At 39.2% G+C, this 20,714-nt stretch overlaps 1 protein-coding gene across 3 annotated transcripts in view; it reads left to right on the forward strand.

Annotated features, from left to right (window-relative positions):
• Positions 1-17,443, forward strand: part of Kcnmb2 (potassium calcium-activated channel subfamily M regulatory beta subunit 2) — a 250,360-nt gene extending 232,917 nt beyond the window's left edge. For all 3 annotated transcript variants that reach the window (XM_046466872.2, XM_046466873.2, XM_046466874.2), the window contains exon 5: positions 15,694-17,443. In XM_046466872.2, the coding sequence (XP_046322828.1) occupies positions 15,694-15,978 (285 nt within the window). In that variant the 3' untranslated portion in view covers positions 15,979-17,443. The remainder of the gene's footprint in view (positions 1-15,693) is intronic.
• The last annotated feature ends 3,271 nt before the right edge of the window (positions 17,444-20,714 follow it).

Raw genomic sequence — 20,714 nt, forward strand, 5'->3', positions numbered from 1 at the left:
ATTATTTTTCCCTTTCCCCTCACTTCCTCTTGTATGTAATTTTGTATAACCCTGAGGGTCTCCTTCCATTTCCATGCAATTTCCCTTCTCTCTCCCTTTCCCTCCCACCTCTCATCCCTGTTTAATGTTAATCTTCTTCTCATGCTCTTTGTCCCTACTCTGTTCTTAGTTACTCTCCTTATATCAAAGAAGACATTTGGCATTTGTTTTTTAGGGATTGGCTAGCTTCACTTAGCATAATCTGCTCTAATGCCATCCATTTCCCTGCAAATTCTATGATTTTGTCATTTTTTAATGCAGAGTAATACTCCATTGTGTATAAATGCCACATTTTTTTAATCCATTCGTCTATTGAAGGGCATCTAGGTTGGTTCCACAGTCTTGCTATTGTGAATTGTGCTGCTACGAACATCGATGTAGCAGTGTCCCTGTAGCATGCTCTTTTTAGGTCTTTAGGGAATAGACCAAGAAGGGGAATAGCTGGGTCAAATGGTGGTTCCATTCCCAGCTTTCCAAGAAATCTCCATACTGCTTTCCAAATTGGCTGCACCAATTTGCAGTCCCACCAGCAATGTACAAGTGTACCCTTTTCCCCACATCCTCGCCAGCATTTGTTGTTGTTTGACTTCATAATGGCTGCCAATCTTACTGGAGTGAGATGGTATCTTAGGGTGGTTTTGATTTGCATTTCTCTGACTGCTAGAGATGGTGAGCATTTTTTCATGTACTTGTTGATTGATTGTATGTCCTCCTCTGAGAAGTGTCTGTTCAGGTCCTTGGCCCATTTGTTGATTGGGTTATTTGTTATCTTATTGTCTAATTTTTTGAGTTCTTTGTATACTCTGGATATTAGGGCTCTATCTGAAGTGTGAGGAGTAAAGATTTGTTCCCAGGGTGTAGGCTCCCTATTTATCTCTCTTATTGTTTCTTTTGCTGAGAAAAAACTTTTTAGTTTGAGTAAGTCCCATTTGTTGATTCTAGTTATTAACTCTTGTGCTATGGGTGTCCTATTGAGGAATTTGGAGCCCGACCCCACCGACTGTAGATCGTAGCCAACTTTTTCTTCTATCAGACGCCGTGTCTCTGATTTGATATCAAGCTCCTTGATCCATTTTGAGTTAACTTTTGTGCATGGCGAGAGAAAGGGATTCAGTTTCATTTTGTTGCATATGGATTTCCAGTTTTCCCAGCAGCATTTGTTGAAGATGCTATCCTTCCTCCATTGCATGCTTTTAGCCCCTTTATCAAATATAAGATAGTTGTAGTTTTGTGGATTGGTTTCTGTGTCCTCTATTCTGTACCATTGGTCCACCCTCCTGTTTGGGTACCAGTACCATGCTGTTTTTGCTACTATTGCTCTGTAGTATAGTTTGAAGTCTGGTATCGCTATACCGCCTGATTCACACTTCCTGCTTAGCATTGTTTTTGCTATTCTGGGTCTTTTATTTTTCCATATGAATTTCACGATTGCTTTCTCTATTTCTACAAGAAATGCTGTTGGGATTTTGATTGGCATTGCATTAAACCTATAGAGAACTTTTGGTAATATCGCCATTTTGATGATGTTAGTTCTGCCTATCCATGAACAGGGTATATTTTTCCATCTTCTAAGATCTTCTTCTATTTCTCTCTTTAGGGTTCTGTAGTTTTCATTGTATAAGTCTTTCACCTTTTTTGTTAGGTTGATTCCCAAGTATTTTATTTTTTTTGAGGATATTGTGAATGGAGTGGTTGTCCTCATTTCCATTTCAGAGGATTTGTCGCTGATATACAGGAATGCCTTTGATTTATGCGTGTTGATTTTATATCCTGCCACTTTGCTGAATTCATTTATTAGGTCTAATAGTTTCTTTGTAGACCCTTTTGGGTCTGCTAGGTATAGAATCATGTCACCTGCAAATAGTGATAATTTAAGTTCTTCTTTTCCTATTTTTATGCCTTTAATTTCTTTCGTCTGTCTAATTGCTCTGGCCAGTGTTTCAAGAACTATGTTGAACAGAAGTGGCGAAAGAGGGCATCCCTGTCTTGTTCCAGATTTTAGAGGGAATGCCTTCAATTTTTCTCCATTCAGAATGATGCTAGCCTGAGGCTTAGCATAGATTGCTTTTATAATATTGAGGTATGTTCCTGTTATCCCTAGTTTTTCTAGAGTTTTGACCATAAAGGGATGCTGTACTTTGTCAAATGCTTTTTCCACATCTATCGAGATGATCATATGGTTCTTATTTTTAAGTCTATTGATGTGGTGAATAACATTTATTGATTTCCGTATATTGAACCAGCCTTGCATCCCAGGGATGAATCCTACTTGATCATGGTGCACAATTTTTTTGATATGTTTTTGTATCCGATTCGCCAGAATTTTATTGAGGATTTTTGCATCTAGGTTCATTAGAGATATTGGTCTGTAGTTTTCTTTCTTTGAAGTGTCTTTTTCTGGTTTAGGAATCAGGGTGATGTTGGCATCGTAGAATGAATTTGGTAGTTCTCCCTCTTTTTCTATTTCCTGAAATAGCTTGAAAAGTATTGGTATTAGTTCCTCTTTAAAGGTTTTGTAAAACTCTGCTGTATACCCATCTGGTCCTGAGCTTTTCTTAGTTGGTAGTCTTTTGATGGTTTCTTCTATTTCCTCAATTGATATTGGTCTGTTTAGGTTGTCTATATCCTCCTGACTCAATCTGGGCAGATCATATGACTTAACAAATTTATCAATGCCTTCACTATCTTCTATTTTATTGGAGTATAAGGATTCAAAATCATTTCTGATTATCTTCTGTATTTCTGAAGTGTCTGTTGTGATATTGCCTTTTTCATCCCGTATGCTAGTAATTTGAGTTCTCTCTCTTCTTCTCTTTGTTAGCATGGCTAAGGGTCTGTCGATTTTATTTATTTTTTCAAAGAACCAACTTTTAGTTTTGTCAATTTTTTCAATTGTTTCTTTTGTTTCGATTTCATTAATTTCAGCTCTGATTTTAATTATTTCTTGCCTTCTACTTCTTTTGCTGTTGTTTTGCTCTTCTTTTTCTAGGATTTTGAGATGAAGTATGAGATCATTTATTTGTTGGTTTTTTCTTTTTTTAAGGAATGAACTCCAAGCAATGAATTTTCCTCTTAGAACTGCTTTCAATGTGTCCCATAGATTCCGATAGGTTGTGTCTGTGTTTTCATTTATCTCTAAGAATTTTTTAATTTCCTCCTTGATGTCTTCTATAACCCATTGATCATTCAGTAACCTATTGTTCATTCTCCAAGTGATGCATGATTTTTCCTTCCTTCTTTTATCATTGATTTTCAGTTTCATTCCATTATGATCAGATAAGATGCATGGTATTATCTCTACTCCTTTATATTGTCTAAGAGTTGCCCTGTGACATAATATATGATCTATTTTTGAGAAGGATCCATGTGCTGCTGAGAAAAAAGTGTAACTGCTTGATGTTGGGTGGTATATTCTATATATGTCAATTAAGTCTAGATTATTAATTGTGTTATTGAGTTCTATAGTTTCCTTATTCAACTTTTGTTTGGAAGATCTGTCCAGTGGTGCGAGAGGTATGTTAAAGTCTCCCATGATTACTGTATGGTGGTCTATTAGACTCTTGAACTTGAGAAGAGTTTGTTTGATGAACATAGCTGCACCATTGTTTGGGGCATATATATTTATGATTGTTATGTCTTGTTGGTGTATGGTTCCCTTGAGCAGTATGTAGTGTACCTCTTTATCCCTTTTGATTAACTTTGGCTTGAAATCTATTTTATTTGATATGAGTATGGACACTCCTACTTGTTTCCGAAGTCCATATGAGTGATATGATTTTTCCCAACCTTTCACCTTCAGCCTATGTATGTCTTTTCCTATCAAATGCGTCTCCTGTAGGCAGCATATTGTTGGGTCTTGTTTTGTGATCCATTCTACTAGCCTGTGTCTCTTAATTGGTGAGTTTAAGCCATTAACATTTAGGGTTATTATTGAGATATGGGTTGTTCTTCCAGCCATATTTGTTTATTTATGTCACTAAACATGGTTTGTTTTCCTCTTTGATTATTTTCCCCCCTTTACTGTCCTACCTCCCACTGTTGGTTTTCATTGTTATTTTCCATTTCCTCTTCCTGTAATGTTTTGCCGAGGATGTTTTGAAGAGATGGTTTTCTAGCTGCAAATTCTTTTAACTTTTGTTTATCGTGGAAGGTTTTAATTTCATCTTCCATCCTGAAGCTTAATTTCGCTGGATACACAATTCTTGGTTGGAACCCATTTTCTTTCAGTGTTTGAAATATTTTATTCCAGGATCTTCTAGCTTTCAGAGACTGTGTTGAAAGATCAGCTGTTATCCTGATTGGCTTACCCCTAAATGTAATCTGCTTCCTTTCTCTTGTAGCTTTTAAAATTCTCTCCTTATTCTGTATGTTGGGCATCTTCATTATAATGTGTCTAGGTGTGGATCTCTTATGATTTTGCACATTCGGCATCCTGTAGGCTTCTAGGATTTGGGATTCTGTCTCATTCTTCAAGTCTGGGAAGTTTTCTCGTATTATTTCATTGAATAGATTGCTCATTCCTTTGGTTTGGACCTCTATACCTTCCTGTATCCCAATGACTCTTAAGTTTGGTCTCTTTATGTTATCCCATATTTCTTGGATGTTCTGCTCATGGTTTCTTAACAGTCTTGCTGAGCTGTCTATGTTCTTTTCAAGTTGAAATACTTTGTCTTCATTGTCTGATGTTCTATCTTCTAAGTGTTCTACTCTGCTGGTAGTATTCTCAATTGAGTTTTTAAGTTGGTTTATTGCTTCCTGCATTTCTAGGATTTCTGTTTGTTTGTTTTTTATAACCTCTATCTCCCTGTATAGTTGATCTTTTGCTTCCTGGATTTGTTTGTGTAATTCATTGTCGAAATGATCTTTCATTGTCTGATTTTGCTGTCTAATGTCTTCCTTGAGACTCCAGAACATCTGAAGCATATATATCCTGAATTCTTTATCTGACATTCCATCTGCTGCGGCTATTATCTTCTAAAGTTGAGTTGACCTGCATTGCTTGTGGTCCTTTCTTTCCTTGTCTTTTCATACTGCTCGCGTTTCTTTCTGCTTGGTGAAACTGTTGTGTTTTTGAAATTTTCCCCCTATATATTTATATTACTCTTGTATAGTTGAAAAGTCTTCCTTGCAGGGTCGGGCGGCGGCTGTGCTCCTCCTCCATTTGGGGTTATCTGTCTACCACGCTGACGGGCCGCTGGGCCTGTTCTGCCATTCGGTCGCAGGTCTGCCTACCTTGCAGGCGCGGGCGGCGGCTCTGCTCTGCCCCTCCTCCAATTGGTGTGCCGTGTCTACCACACCCATGGGCCCCTGGGCCTGTTCTGCCGGTCGGTCGCAGGTCTGCCTACCTTGCAGGCACGGGCGGCGGCTCTGCTCTGCCCTTACTCCAATTGGGGTGACATGTTTACCACGCCGGTGGGTCGCTGGGATTATTCCGGGCGTGGGAGGCGGCTCTGCTCTGCCCCTACTCCAATTGGGGTGACGTGACTACCACGCCGGCGGGTCACTGGGCCTGTTCTGGGCGCGGGCAAAGGCTCTGCTCTGCCCCTACTCCAATTGGGGTGATGTGACTACCGCGCCAGCGGGCCGCTGGGCCTGTTCCGGGCGCGGGCAAAGGCTCTGCTCTGCCCCTACTCCAATTGGGGTGACGTGTGTACCATGCCGGCAGGCGGCTGGGCCTGATCCGCCGGTCTGTCGCAGGTCTGCCTACCTTGCAGGCGTGGGCGGCGGCTCTGCTCTGCCCCTCCTCCAATTGGTGTGACTTGTCTACCACATCCGCGGACCACTGGGTCTGTGCTGCCGGTCAGTCGCAGGTCTGCCTACCTTGCGGGCGCGGGTGGCAGCTCTGCTCTGCCCCTACTCCAATTGGGGTGACATGACTATCACGCTGGCAGGCCGCTGGGCCTGTTCCAGGCGCAGGTGGCGGCTCTGCTCTGCCCCTACTCCAATTGGGGTGACGTGTCTACCACGCCGGCCAGCCGCTGGGCCTGTTCCGCCGGTCAGTCGCAGGTCTGCCTACCTTGCAGGCACGGGCAGCGGCTCTGCTCTGCCCCTACCCCAAATGGGGTGATGTGTCTGCCGCGCCGGCAGGCCGCTGGGCCTGATCCGCCGGTCTGTCGCAGGTCTGCCTACCTTGCAGGCGCGGGCGGCGGCTCTGCCCTGCCCCTCCTACCACGCCCACGGACCACTGGGCCTGTTCTGCCGGTCGGTCGCAGGTCTGCCTACCTTGCGGGCGCGGGTGGTGGCTCTGCTCTGCCCCTACTCCAATTGGGGTGACGTGACTAGCACGCCGGCGGGCCGCTGGGCCTGTTCCGGGCGCGGGCGGCTGCTCTGCTCTGCCCCTCTGGGTTGATGACAAAGTGAGAGAGACTCGGGTGTTTGTGACTCACTTTCTTTACCAGGAGACCAACTGTTTCTGTCGCCGCTGGTATCGATGAAGTTCTCTCCTCCGCTGCTTTCTGATGACATCAGATCTCTGCCATGTTGGTATCCCATGTGAATGGCAGCATTTCGTTCCCTTTGCCAGGTGACCAAAGCAACAGGTGAGACCTGACCGGCCCTCCCAAGCCCCGTCTCAATCCTGTTGCCCCTGCCTATGAAGGCTCGGTTGGTATTTACCTCCACAGTATTCAGCAGGACCCGGACCGAGAAGCAGTTTCCGCGGGTTCTTTAGCCCTGGGCCAGAGCAGTTCCGGGAGCCGGAATTCGTCCGCTCCGTGCTCGGTGTATGTTCTGATAGGAGCAGGCTCCAATAAGCAGTTTCCGCGGGTTCTTTAGCACTGAGCCTGAGTAATTTGTCTGCGAGACGCAGGCGAATGGCAGCCTGAAATTACCTGTTCTATGGCTGAATGAGCTGCGACCAGTCAAAACAGGGATGGTGACGTCAGCTCTCCAAGATGGTGGCCGCTGGCTTCCTCTGTGGTCTGACCGGTGTGGAGAACCGAATTGGACCGCTTCCTTCCCCCGTCTCAAACCCAGAATTCAGCACTGAGCACGGTGATTGCACGGCTGGCAGAAGCCCGCAGAATCCGCAGCACTGTATCTTTGCGTTGCTATCTCGTCGTTTCCCAGCGCGCGCCACAGACTCTAGCCGCGGGGCGATTTGCTGAATAAGCAGCGTGACCCTCCGTGCAGACAAATCTCTTGCGTTTGAGCCCCCATAGCTGATCCTCGTGCGATGTAAATCCTTCCTCTAGGTTTTGGAGCACCCCAATTTTGCTGGAAATTCCTAACAAGATAGCTTTTAGCCGTTCTAACTCGTCATTCTCCCGCACACTGACGCGGTACACGGGGGTGATGCACTCCCTTCGCTGCCATCTTCCCTCTCCATTCTAATTCTTCTATTTAAGTATTTCTATGTAAAAAGTAAAATTGTAGTTGTTTTAAAGTCTGTTTTGATGATTCCAATATCTGAAGTCCCTATGTAATCATTCTATTTTTTTCTTCTTTTTATGTTTTTATGTTGTCTTGTGCTTTCTAGATATTTTTGTTTGTTTGTTGGAGATCATATTTTTAAAATTATTTACAAAAATAAGTTTAAGCATGGGACAATGTCATGATGTCATTTTTTCCAAAAAATATTTTCATTTGTTTCTGGGAGGCCCCTGGAGACACCAATCCTTTAGGACCACTGCATTCTAACTTCATAAATTGAGATATTCAAATCTAAGCTGCAGTCCCTGTGAGGACCTATGTACTTCAGGTTGAAGTTGCTCCTAGGCTTGCACCTAGGATGCAGCCTTGCAAAGACCCAACCCCAAAGTGAATAGGGGGATCCTGCAGTTCCCCACCTGATAGGCCTTCAATAATAATTCCTACCCAGAGCTCTGCAAGGATCTCAAAAGTGCTATTTAGGATTTTAGACACTCAGTCACCTTTCACAATTAGCAAACACTCCTGAAGGAAAGACACCAGACACTCAACCTGCTTTCCCAGCCCAGAAGTTCTTTATTCTCTGCAGAGTCTCTCCTTTTAATCAGAAATATACATTCTGAAAATGCAGTTATCTTCATGTCACAAAGTCATTTAACCATCTTTGTGCAACATGAAGAATGTTTAGGATATTTCTGGCAAAAAAATTTAAATAAATAAAAATATTCTCAATGTCAACCTCCTCTTTCTGTTACCTTCCTGCAACCTGACCAGAAATGGTCTTTTCCCCAGTTACAAAGAAATGGGTACAGCCTTGTGTGTGTGTGTGAGTGTGTGTGCGCGCATGTATTTGTGTGTTGTATCTTGTTTGTGGTGTCAAGGATCAAACCCAGAGCCTCATGCTTGCATGCTAATCAGGCACCCTACCACTGAGCTACATCCCTAGCCTCTGAACTCAGTTATTGAGATACATAAGGAACTACTGGCAAGGTTTGACCTGAGCCACCAGGAGGCAAAATGATTCAATTAAGCTGTCTGTATCTTTGTAGAAAGATATTCAAAAGGATTTTAATTTTAAATTTTCACACTCTCATATTTTTTCTTTGCCTTTAAACTCTGTGCCCAGCCTCTTGTCAATATTACAATGAAAGCTGCTTAAGCTGATAAGCTGGCATGCTCTTATGGAGCCATTGGCTGACTAATGGTCTCTGGGAGCTGCAGTGGGCTCAAGGGCCTCTGCCTCCCTTGGCCACAAGGCTGTCACTAGAATCATAAACAGTAGCTGAGTATTAATTCACTGTGATTGTTGCTTATGAATTCCTCCCTTCTGATCTTCTTTGGGAGTTTAACTTCTTTTGCTCAGCAGGGATTCTCAAAAAATGCCCATCTGTTTTAAGGGTGGATTCAAAATGCAGTATGGTGTAAAACATGAAAATATAACCTTTTTTGGTTATTTTATAATACCATGTATGATATTTTATATAACTGTCATAGGGAAGATAGCTATTTTAGTGGGGGATAAGTTTCATATATTAGCCAGTTATTTATAACTCCAAACAGCATCACCCCTCATATTCTTACCCATTTTAAAGTTTTAATAGCTTCTCTAAATTCAGAGACTGTACATATCCAAAGCTTCTCAACTCAGCACTATAGACTTTTAGGGTAGGATAATTCCTTGTTTTCAGTGAGGGTGAAGTAGGAACCTGCCCAGTACATTGTCAGATGTGTAGCAGCATCTCTAGCCTCAATCCACTAGGTGATGAGCCTCCCCAGGCTAGTTGTGACAACTAGAAATGTTTCCAGACAGTGGTAGAATCATTGCTTACATTTTATTTAACTTTGTCTTTGGATGCTATGAAATCCTGAAATTGTATGCAAAGCTCCTTAGTTCTGATGCACATTATTGCTAGGATATGGAATAAAGAAAATAAAGTTGAAAATCTAAATGGAAAATAAGAGACCCAGCATTTATTAAGTGCCCACTGTGTATTATGTACCCAGCACTATGCTGAAAATCTTACTAAGAACATCTCATTTACTTCTCCTAAAATAATAATAGCCAAATTTTATCATGAGCTTACAATGTGCCAGGCACTGTGAATTGCTAAATATTTTACACAAACTAACTTACTTAATTGTAGCAACAATCGCACATGTTAGGCACCACTGTTACCCCTACTTTACAGTAATGATGCTGGGTTTAGAAAATGAATTTCCCCAGTTATGCACTTAACAATTAACTAGTTCTGAATTAAAACTCTGTCTCTTTACTTCATCACACTGTCTCCTAAAGAGAAAAAAATTCAGAGAATCCTCTTGAGAGAATAAAGAGTTCTGAAAATCCAAATTCTATGAAATATTTATCCTTCTGTTGGCGTATTTTGGTGAGTAGGTGAGAATCTACATCATTCCATCGTGTTCCAAGAGGTTCATAGGATCAGGTAAAAGACCTTAAGCAAAGAATCGAATTATGTGTAGATAATTCTGTGGCTCCACAGGGAAATCATGTTGTGTATTCAGTTGTGTAGCCAGTATAATATAATATATGATACAGACAGAAGCTATTCTGAAAATGGTAAAAAAAAAAAAGTTGAGAAACATTCCCTAAAATTTGATCTTTGACATCACCATAATTAGCCTGCTAAATGTATTATATTGTTGCTGAAATTGCTAGGGACCACTGTTTTGGTCAGCTTTTTCACTGCTGTGACCAAAAGACCTGAACAGAACAATTTTAGAGGAAGAAAAGTTTAATCAGGGGCTCATGGTTTCAGAGGTCTCAATCCATTGACAGCTGGCTCTGTTCCTCAGCTCAGAGTGAGGCAGGACATCATGGCAGAAGAGTGTGGTGGAGGGAAGCAGCTCACATGATGCTCAGAAAGCAGAGAGGGGTCTCCACTTGCCAGATACAAATATATACCCCAAAGCCATGCCTCAAAGCCCACCTCCTCCATTCATACCCTACCCACCTCAGTTACCACTCAGTTAATTCTTATCAGGGGATTAATTCCCTGATGGGTTAAGACTCTTATAACCCAATCATGTCTCCTTGAACCTTCTTGCATTGTCTCACACTTGAGCTTTTGTCTCACATCCAAACCATAACAACCACAGATTCAGAGATACTTCTGTGATTGACAAAGTTAGTCACTATTCACCAAAACTGAATTCTGAGACAGCTGAAGCCACTTCCATGCAGAAATGAAAGGAAGGGTGTGCTGTAAGAAGCTTCCATAAACCTATGTTTCTGAGCATGGAGAAGAAACTATTTCTTCCCAATACCAAGAAGAACATGGAAAAGGGTCAAGGTTTAGATGAGATATCTGACTCACCATGAATTGCAGACTCTGTTACATAGGCTACTCCAGATATTGAATAATTCCAAGGCTCTAGACAGCTTCTCTCTCATTTCTGCATCTTTTAAGCGAGTTCTCTACTCCAAATTAAATAGAAGTGCCATAATAGATGTAAGAACTTTGGGAAAATATAGGAAAGGAAAAAATGACCTTATATAGCAGAGCATGAATTCTGTTTTCCATTTCTCTACCAAACACTTCCAACAGTCCCACTTGCCAAAATCAAGCAAATACTTCAAGTGCAAACTAATCAGGTCTAAACTAGTGGGGGGGGATAAGGATTCACTATTTTAAAAGTGATAAAGAGCTGGAAGTCTCATAAGAGGAAAGAAAAATAAAGTCCAAAATTGCCTTCTCAACATTTGTTCATCACTAATGTTCAAAGAACTCTGAAGTTCAAAATATACCTGTGGGCCAGAGTAACCCAAGGCTACCAGCTGCTGAGCTCATTTTTTGAATATAGGATTATGTCTTATTAATTTGAATATAGGATTATATCTATAGCATAGAACACAAAGTCTGGCAAATTGTATATGCTTCATGAATATTTATATTGTTTAAGTACACTAGAAAAAATTCCATCTGACTTTGGAACGAAAAGTACATATTATTTACATGATCATTTTTATTTGTTTGTTTAACTTAGGACATCATGAACTAGCATGCCCTAACTACTGGTTAGGGCAAATTACAAATCTGTAATCTACTCTGAGGTGATAGGCTTTGATGAAGGCATTTTTAGATACATTCCTGTTCCATCTCATCACCCCACCTTTATTGGGGTCTCATTGCTTATGATTTTGATGCCTATATTTAGCATGGTAAAAGACACATTGGCACAATATTTACTATCACTCAATAAATATTGATTGGTTTTCATTAAACTTCTGACCCATTTCTGAAATAACACACTTTCTTTTTTATAAAGAAGCCAATGAAAGACAAACCCCTCCCTTGAGGGGTCCTGAGAAATTGATAATTCCCTTCTTCCTGACAGTGAGGTTATTCAGCCAGATCCAGCTCCCACTGCTCCCTCCCCTCCTGGAATCTTTTATCTTTGGGATGAAGGCATGTCACTCTGCTTCACACATGCCCAGTGAAGCGTGTTTATAAGAAAACCCCAACAGGTAGTTTGTCAAAACTTCTGTCCATCATGAGAGAGAAAAAAAAAAAAAAAAAACCTCTGTGGATGTAAAAGATTCTGGAAGTGAAGCTAAGAAAAGGAAATTTTCAGTCATTTTTCCAAAGAATTGAAAAGAAAATATAATTGCTCAGTCTTCACTGACCACAGAAGACTCTTAAAACCCAATAACAGGTTTTCATAACTAGGATAGGAAAGGCCACGCCAGGGGACATCTATATGGCTTTCAATACCAAAATAAGTTTCTGTCTTTCAAGTATCTAAGAGATTGGGGAAAAGAAGTAAGTTTTGATTAACAAAACTCAAGATTAAGAAAAGAGATGTGAATTAAATCTTCTGCTGAATGTCTGCTTCAGAGGTTTGATAAGTTTATATGTTACGTGTTAAGGCACAAAAGAAATAATTACCTATGACCAGGGTGAAAATATTAATGTACATGTGTATGTAAAATAATTACTAATATGTTCCTTTCTGTTACATATCATATACAGTGTAAAAGTTAAACCTTTCCATTCTCATATCTTCCAATAAATGAAAAGGTTTAAAATGTTAAGGTCTTCATCTTTTCAACCTACATTACATTTTCCACCTGTGTTAATCAATGACATTTGTTAAAATATACCCCATATGTTCTAGACCAACCACATGATAGTGTCTTCCTAACATTTGATGAAATCATAAGACAACTAAAGCTTTACACCCAGTTCCTACAGGCCTCAGGAAGATAGTTTAATCCAAAGAAACAGAAAACTAGAATCCTAAGGTAGAATTCTATGTTTTGCAAATATAACAGGACAAAAGGGGGACACGAAACAAGAGCCACTGAACAGAGCTGTCCCCATGAAGATTGTACAGCTAGTAATTTTTCCCTCTCAGAGGTTTCATAACTTAGAACATGCTACTTGATTGAAGATTTTTAGAAGATTGTGTGAACATGTATGATATTCCAAGAGAAAATGTAATAATAAAAATTTATGGAGGCTTTATAGCATATTTATCATTTAATGCTCACAGATTCTCTGCCAGGAAATCTCTAGCAACCCCAAGATATACATGAAATTGGTTCTGAGGGGCCATACAACTTGATAACAGTAACCTAGTAACCAAATCTCCTAAACACAAGTCAAGATGTTTTTACATTGCCTCACACATTCATTATCACAAATGAAATCAATAAGAAAAAGAAATGGATGATTGAAATATGGTAGAATTTTCATGGGTACTTAATGGTCTAGCAGAAGCCAATTTGTGTGTAAGTTGAAAAGGGGCAGGTAAGAAGTCAGGAAGAGCTAAAAACATCAGGGTAGAGGGTCCTTTCTCCAAGCACCTGCCTGCTGCACATATATGTGCCACTGGCCCTGAGGACCCAAGTCAGGTCTTGTTTGGAATAGCCAGCCCACATACACACACATTTCAGATTCTGACATCTTTAAACTTTAATAAGCAGCTCCTGTATTACAACGTTGCTAGATAGTCTCAATGGTAGTTTATATCTTGTTTTATTTGGAAGAATCTCACCTAGTGACAAAGTTATTGCCATTTGGCAGAAAAATGTTTCTTTAAAAATTTTTTTTCTTAAGCCGAATCAATTCATGAGAGCATAAGGGGAAAAACACTCTATTTTTAATAGAATGCCATTTTTATTGAAATCAATTCAATAACTCAGTACTGTTAAGCCACTGAAACTACTACTATAAACTATATTGGCACAAAATATACAGGGAACTGATACATTTATAATCTAAATTGGCTCACTTTGAATTCAGTCATAAATGGCTTTTTGTACTTGTTCTGTTTTTTCTTAATACTCTTCTTCAAAAAAATATTTTTAAAACTAAATACATGATCTGGGAAGTTGGAATAACAGAAAGCAGTACCCACCCCCCTTAAGTGCCTGAGAGTCTTTTGATCCAGAGGCATCTACCTAGTAGAGCATTTGCTTCCTGGCAGTCACAGGCTAATTGCCAGCTTAGTTATAAGTCACTGTGAACTTCTGGTTTCTTGAGGATACTTTCAGCCTCTTCATGCTGTGTTAATACCAGCACTCTGCTGTACTCACAGGGATGTGTATACTCACACTTATTCTTCACCGGTTAAATTTCAAGGTGTCAGCCAAACCTGGCTACAAGAACATCACATTAAGCATGGTTTATAATAATGCTGACATGCCATGCTCCATTTTTAACTAATCAAAGAAAGTTCCCACTGTTTATAGTCAATCCAATGACTACAGCTCAGCCAACAAAGTAAAATGCCTGTGTACCAACGAACAAAGTCGGGAGGAAGAGTAATTCAAATATACTCCATTAACAGAAACTCATTTCATTTCGTTTTCATTTCTTTTATATTTTCTTCCTGTGAAATGTATAGGTCTATTCTGAAATTCAAGAATCTCACCCCACATCTCATATCAAAGTACCTCAAAATTTACCCATAGCCCACCTCATCCGTGTCTCTGAATACAGGAGTGTAAGTTGTGCACGGCACAACACTGAGGATACCAATCTCACTGTTAGTTAAGGAGGTGAATATTTATGGTCACCATTAATAAATGGGTGGTTTTCATAAAGTCAGTTTATTCTGATAATTTTCCAACTGAAACAACAGTGTTTTGAAAATGAGGCATAGTTTTCTAAAATACTATATTTTAGCGGTGATTCTGTCAGAAATCACTTTAGTTCAGAAAGTCAGTTAGATTAATCATTTGATAATATATATCACAAGAAACGAGAATCTTTTCCTGTGGAGAGGGTCTTAGCATTGAGGGGGAGAAGAGTTAACCAAGGAGGCTTGTATCTCCCAAAAGAGTGGCCTACATCACCTTTTCCCCAACTTTTTAAAAAACTGTCATCATTTACATCAGTTTTGTCACTGCATACGTACAGACCAAAGAAAGCAGGTCACAGAGATTTCATGGCCTTAGAGATCACATTAAATCAGGGAAATGTATTCAAATAACATATAATTCAAAAAACTACAAGAAAGTTATTTAATTCCATATGTATCCAGAGAAGAAAGAGGAGAAGGGGAAGGAGAGGAAGAGGGGACAGAGAGGAAGAGACACAAATGGAAAAGATGGAAGGGAGAATTCTGCAGAATAAGAGAAAAGAGAGAGGTGTAGAAGGGGTCGCAGGAGGAGTAAGAGAGGAGAAAAGATCAAAGGAAAGACACAGTGAGTTCTCAAATTAGGAATGGTTGAAAGATAAACTGGGTTGGGTCTGCTTTGGGAAAAGTGTCTTTGTCAAACTTTGGGCCTGAGATGGTAACCAGTGACCAAAGTGACTTAGCAGAACCAAATGAAGCCATGCCAAAACAAAAGAACAAACTACATCAGACATTGGTACAATTGATGAGTAGACAAATCCAGAAAAGTTTACACTCTTAATTCCAAGGAGAAGGATGTTCAATAGGGAATAATTACAACCCAGCACACTTCGCTATGGGGAAGAGCCTAGTTGGAGTCATTTTCTTTGTATGTGTGTGTGTGGTATGTGATATGGAATGATTAAAGCAAGCTAATGAACACTTCCCTGATTTTTACTTTAATTGATACTTTAATAATGCATGGGTGGGTTATCAAGGAACACCTTAAGCAATGTGTAGGGATTCTGTAGGTTTCTAGAAGAACCAGTCTGAATACAAATAGAATAACCACAGTGGTCATTTCACTGATAAATTAAGTTGGTCGCTGTACTCTACCCCTCCCACTGTCTGTCTCCCCCCCCCACACACACACACACACATACACACACATCTTGGTATAACGGTTTATCTCATTCTCTGCAGTGCTCCTACATACCTAAGTGTGAAAAAAGCTTTGAAGAGTCCATGTCCCTGGTGAATGTCGTCATGGAAAACTTCAGGAAGTACCAACACTTCTCCTGCTATTTTGACCCGGAAGGAAACCAGAAGAACGTCATCCTAACCAAACTCTACAGTTCCAACGTGCTGTTCCACTCACTCTTCTGGCCCACGTGTATGATGGCCGGGGGCGTGGTGATCGTGGCCATGGTGAAACTCACACAGTACCTCTCCCTGCTCTGTGAGAGGATCCAGCGGATCAACAGATAAAAGCAAACATGGATGAAATTGTTTTCTTTGAAGCTCAAATACTGTTTTCTTTCATTCTTCACCAAAGAACCTTAAGTTTGTAATGTGCAGTCTGTTATGAGTTCCTTAATATATTATTATATGTAGAGCAATAATGCAAAAGCTGTTCTATATGCAAACATGATGTCTTTATTATTCAGGAGAAGAAATACTGTTTTGTGTTGGTCAGTTCTTTTCATAATCTTGTTTTGTTGCTGGAACTAGTGTGTCCTTCCTTCCTTCCGCCAAAATAGGGCTCAGATATTTATTTGCCAACCTATATGGAGGAATGTAGCAACATCAATGTGCTAAGGTCTGCGTTCTGAGGTATCAGATCTCTTAAAGACAAGATTTTTCATCATTTATTGTTTACTAAAGCTAGAGCCAAAAATATTTTTTCCCTTTCTTAATCAAAATTGAGCCCTGTAGCAAGTGAAGGGACCTGATTTTCTAGTTAAAGGGTGTTAAGCATTTTTCTTGTCTTTTTATCATGTGACTAAAAAAGAAGGGAAACCTAGCCAGTTACTTTTCTTTCATCACTTTTTATTTACAGCTTTAGATTTTTTAAACTGATTTCCAAAAAATAAAAATAAAAAAATAAGCTTTTTTCATTAGCCAGTTCTGTAGTTACTTCCTATGAGTCAAATAGAAAATTAAGAGCCCTTTTCCATTTAAGACCCGCTACTGTGTGAAGAGATGATATTGACAAAGGATTCATTACCTTTGGACTTAGTGAATGTTGGTAGATATTCCAGTAGAATGCAGGAACGTCTGTGGTAGGAATGTATTTGTGTGAAAATCTTTATTCCATCTCAACTGAACTGTTCAATGGTACAAATTAAGATGAAACTTGCTGATAAAGACTGGTAGACTGATTTTAATGGGTAAATCTACTGTGGTAAATTAACATGTTGGAATTGTTCTTTGGGAATTTATTATTAAGTTAAGGAATGTGTACTCTGTCCTCTAACAAGTGTTCTCTGTCAGAACTTTAAAGATATGTACACAGAATATCTGTCTCCTTTACATGTTTTATTTTTCTATTTATAATTCCCCCTTTTTGTTGTTATATTTTATACACAGAATAGACCTTTTTCTTAACACACATTTGAACTGAATAACAGATTTAAAGGAAGCCTTTCTTCACGTTGCTATTTACTTATTGTATTGGGGGTGGGGGAATGAGGGATTGGTTTTAAATAAAAAACATTCCATCTTTTATTTAATATCACTATCAAAAGGAGAAGACAAACATCTATCTTTCTCATCTATATTTAAGTACCTTTTTGTAATGTAGTATCAAAGTTTTTTAGGTATTGCAAAATTTTACAAATCACTTGTGGAATGAATGGCAAAAATAATCTGATGATGTGAAAATTATTCTGCAATATTGTAATTCATAGTTTGACTTTTCATAAGCAAATAAATCCCTAGGGTGTGATCAGGACTTCAGATGTGTAATTAAAGTTTTTTTCAAAAAAATTCATTAATCACAAGAATTGAATACTTCTTGCATTCTGAGCTGGCAAATCCGTGGTAGTCCAAAAATTTGTAATTCTAGATATTTTAAGATATTAAAAAGTTTTCTTTTTTTAACACACAAACACATACACACAATATTTTAAACATTTGAAAAACTCTTTATTCCTACTCTACTTTAAAAACTTAATTGTGAAGATAATAGGAAAATCTTTGGGTCAATGAGGCTGAAAATTTATAATCTTTAGTGTTCCTTGGGCTTCCCTTCAAGAGATCCAAAGGGTGAAATATGTGTGAGTGAAATTGTTGGGATTTTAAAAAAATTTTCCTCTGAATTTTTATTAAAATTCCCAACTGACATTTTACATAAGAATATAGGAATCTCAAAATAATGACACCAAACAGATACTAACTGTACCTTCTTGAATCCCAATACAGCAACAGACCCTTTAGGTGATTTAGATGTGTGCATAGTTACCCAGGAGAAAGATCAGGGCATAATGCTTTAAATGCTTTGCATGTTTTAACTGATTTAATCTTTATAACAACCCTATTGGAGGGAGCTCTAGTATTATCTCATCCTACAGATGAGAATGTTGAAACTCAGAGATGTTCGATCACTCCCCCAAGGTCACAGATACTAAGAGCTGAGACTCTGAGACAGACTGGCCGCCTCATTTTCCCATTATGGCAGCCATTTCCATAGCTTTGGGCTCTTCAGATTACATGGAGGGATTCTGAGGTTTGGAAGGGATTGGAGGGATGAAGAAGAAAGAGATTGAACTGGAAGACATCGTTCAAGATATGTGACCAACCTTCTGAGTCTGCTGACTGCCTCCATGTAAAGTTGAGCAGTGAGGCTGAACTTTGGTCCCTTTTAACACTGACATTCCATGCCAGATGTGTGGAAAGAAGAATGAACACTGTTCTTCGATCTTCAGAGCACAGTTCTGATTCTCAAATAGACTCTGTACATATTAATCTATGGATTTTTACAAAAGCCACCCTGCTGACTTTCCAATAAGCCACTTGACTCCTTAGGGCCCAAAGCCTTATTTACATCTGCCAAAAGCAGAGTTCTGAGTCTCCACATTATTCAACAAGAATGATTTCCCCAAATGTTATGAAGGCCTATATTTCCAAATCACTTTCATTATCCAACTGGCACATCCCATCTAAAACTTTATTGATTTCAGATTCCCTGAGTTGGCATTGTATTAAAACCCAGAAATGATGAATGCACCAATGACTGCTTGCAAATAGCTATAATAAAAAGATATGATTCTGTAGAAAGCTACTGGTGAAGCTACACATTACCAGCTGATGGTAATATGCAGGTGATCATAAAACACATGTTTAACTTTTCCCTTTGCTGTTAAGACCAAAAAAAAAATACTTATGCAGGGCATTTATAAAAACCTAAATATTATTTTCAGTATATCAAACCATGAACATCTTACTACATTCCTGTGAGAGAAATATCTTGACACTAACAATTTTATTGACATTAACAAAGAGACCTATAGGATAGTAAAATAGGATGAGTAATCAACTAGAGTGAGCTAAAACAATAATCTTAAGGGAATGATCTGTTACCTCATAAGCATAGTTCAATCGCCCTGTTCCTCCACCAAAATACTGAAATGAATAAAGTTCAAGAAGGTAAGAGAGTTCTCACTGTCTTGGTGGGAAAAATGGAATGACACAAAGTTAGACCTTGATCCTTCTCCTCTCAACTTCTACTGATTTCCCTCTTCCCTTGTAAAGAAATTCAGCCAGCACAGTCTCATAGTTCCATGATAACCACTCCAGGGCATGAACTGCAAAAGTTTCCGGACCTGCCTAAAGACTCTGCCAGCTTGACAAGGGCATGGGGACAGAATAGACAATTTCTAAATTGAACCTGTTCCACCCTTCTCTATTTGTAGCACCTGGAAGGAATAAAACAAAGTAGGCAACACTACCTTCTATATTAAGAATGAGCTTGGGGGGCGTGGTTTGTGGCTCAGCGGTAGAACACTTGCCTAGCATGTTCGAGGCACTGGGTTCGATCCTCAGCACCACATAAAATAAATAAATAAACAAAATAAAGGTGTTGTGTCCAACTACAACTAAAAATAAATAAATAAAATAAAGTTTAAAAAAAAGAATGAGTTTTTAATCCACTAGAAGGGTTGAAACAACACACATGAATCTGCGTACTACATGCTTTTATTTTAATGAAAGCCACAGAAAACACTGTTCTTTTTGATCTATTTACAATTTTGATAATAAAAAGAATGTGTTATTTTATATATATATATATATATATATATATATATATATATATATATAAAATAAAGGTGTTCAAGAAGGTAAGATATATAATATATATAATATATATATAACATATATATATATCTAATTATGTATATCTAATTATATATATACATAAAATAACAGTTCTCTAATTTCACATGGATAAAGACAATATCTAGACTTGGTATGAGGCTTACCTGGAATACATGAATATAAAATACCTGGCATTGTATCTAGCATATAATAGATGATTACCAAATGGTAATTATAACTATCAGTAAGAAAATGTGGAAGTAGAATTAATAGTATTCACATAACTACTAGCAGTATAGAGTTTCTTGGAGCCAAAATAGTTCAAAAATATCATGTTACCCAAAACTCACACCAATTCCTAAATCCCCTCTATAACATCATTAGCAGGGATAATCTAGCAATAAGGATGTTCACCTATTAGTTATGATGATGAAATAACTGACACAGTCTACTTATTTTAAAAAGGTTCACTTAGCTCATGGTTTTGGAAGTTCAAGATTGGTGGCACCAGGATTGCCTTTGGGCCTCTAGGGATGACAGAGAATGACAATGGCAGGAATGCATGTGAGACTCAGTTGCCACATCAGGAGCCAGGGAGCAGAGAGAGGACAGGCCTGGGGTTCCACAGTCCCCTTCAGGGCACACCCCCAGTGACCTAAGGACTCCCACCAGACCTCACCTCCTAAAGACGCACAACACTTCCCACTACGGCCACCCTAATGTAGGGGACTTTGGGAAACACTTACACAAGCCATAGCAGTTCAACCTGAATCCTGCCATTGTTAGGCGAGGCCACCATTTAGTGCAAGAAGATTTTACTGATGACAAATTGGAATCTGCCTCACTACAATATCTACCTCTTAAATCTACACAAAATTAACTCAACACTCCTGCCACTAATTTATATT

Source organism: Marmota monax, unplaced genomic scaffold (assembly GCF_021218885.2).
Source record: "Marmota monax isolate L192 unplaced genomic scaffold, Marmota_monax_Labrador192_F-V1.1 WCK01_AAM20220418_F8-fsc00074, whole genome shotgun sequence".
Lineage (NCBI taxonomy): Eukaryota > Metazoa > Chordata > Mammalia > Rodentia > Sciuridae > Marmota > Marmota monax.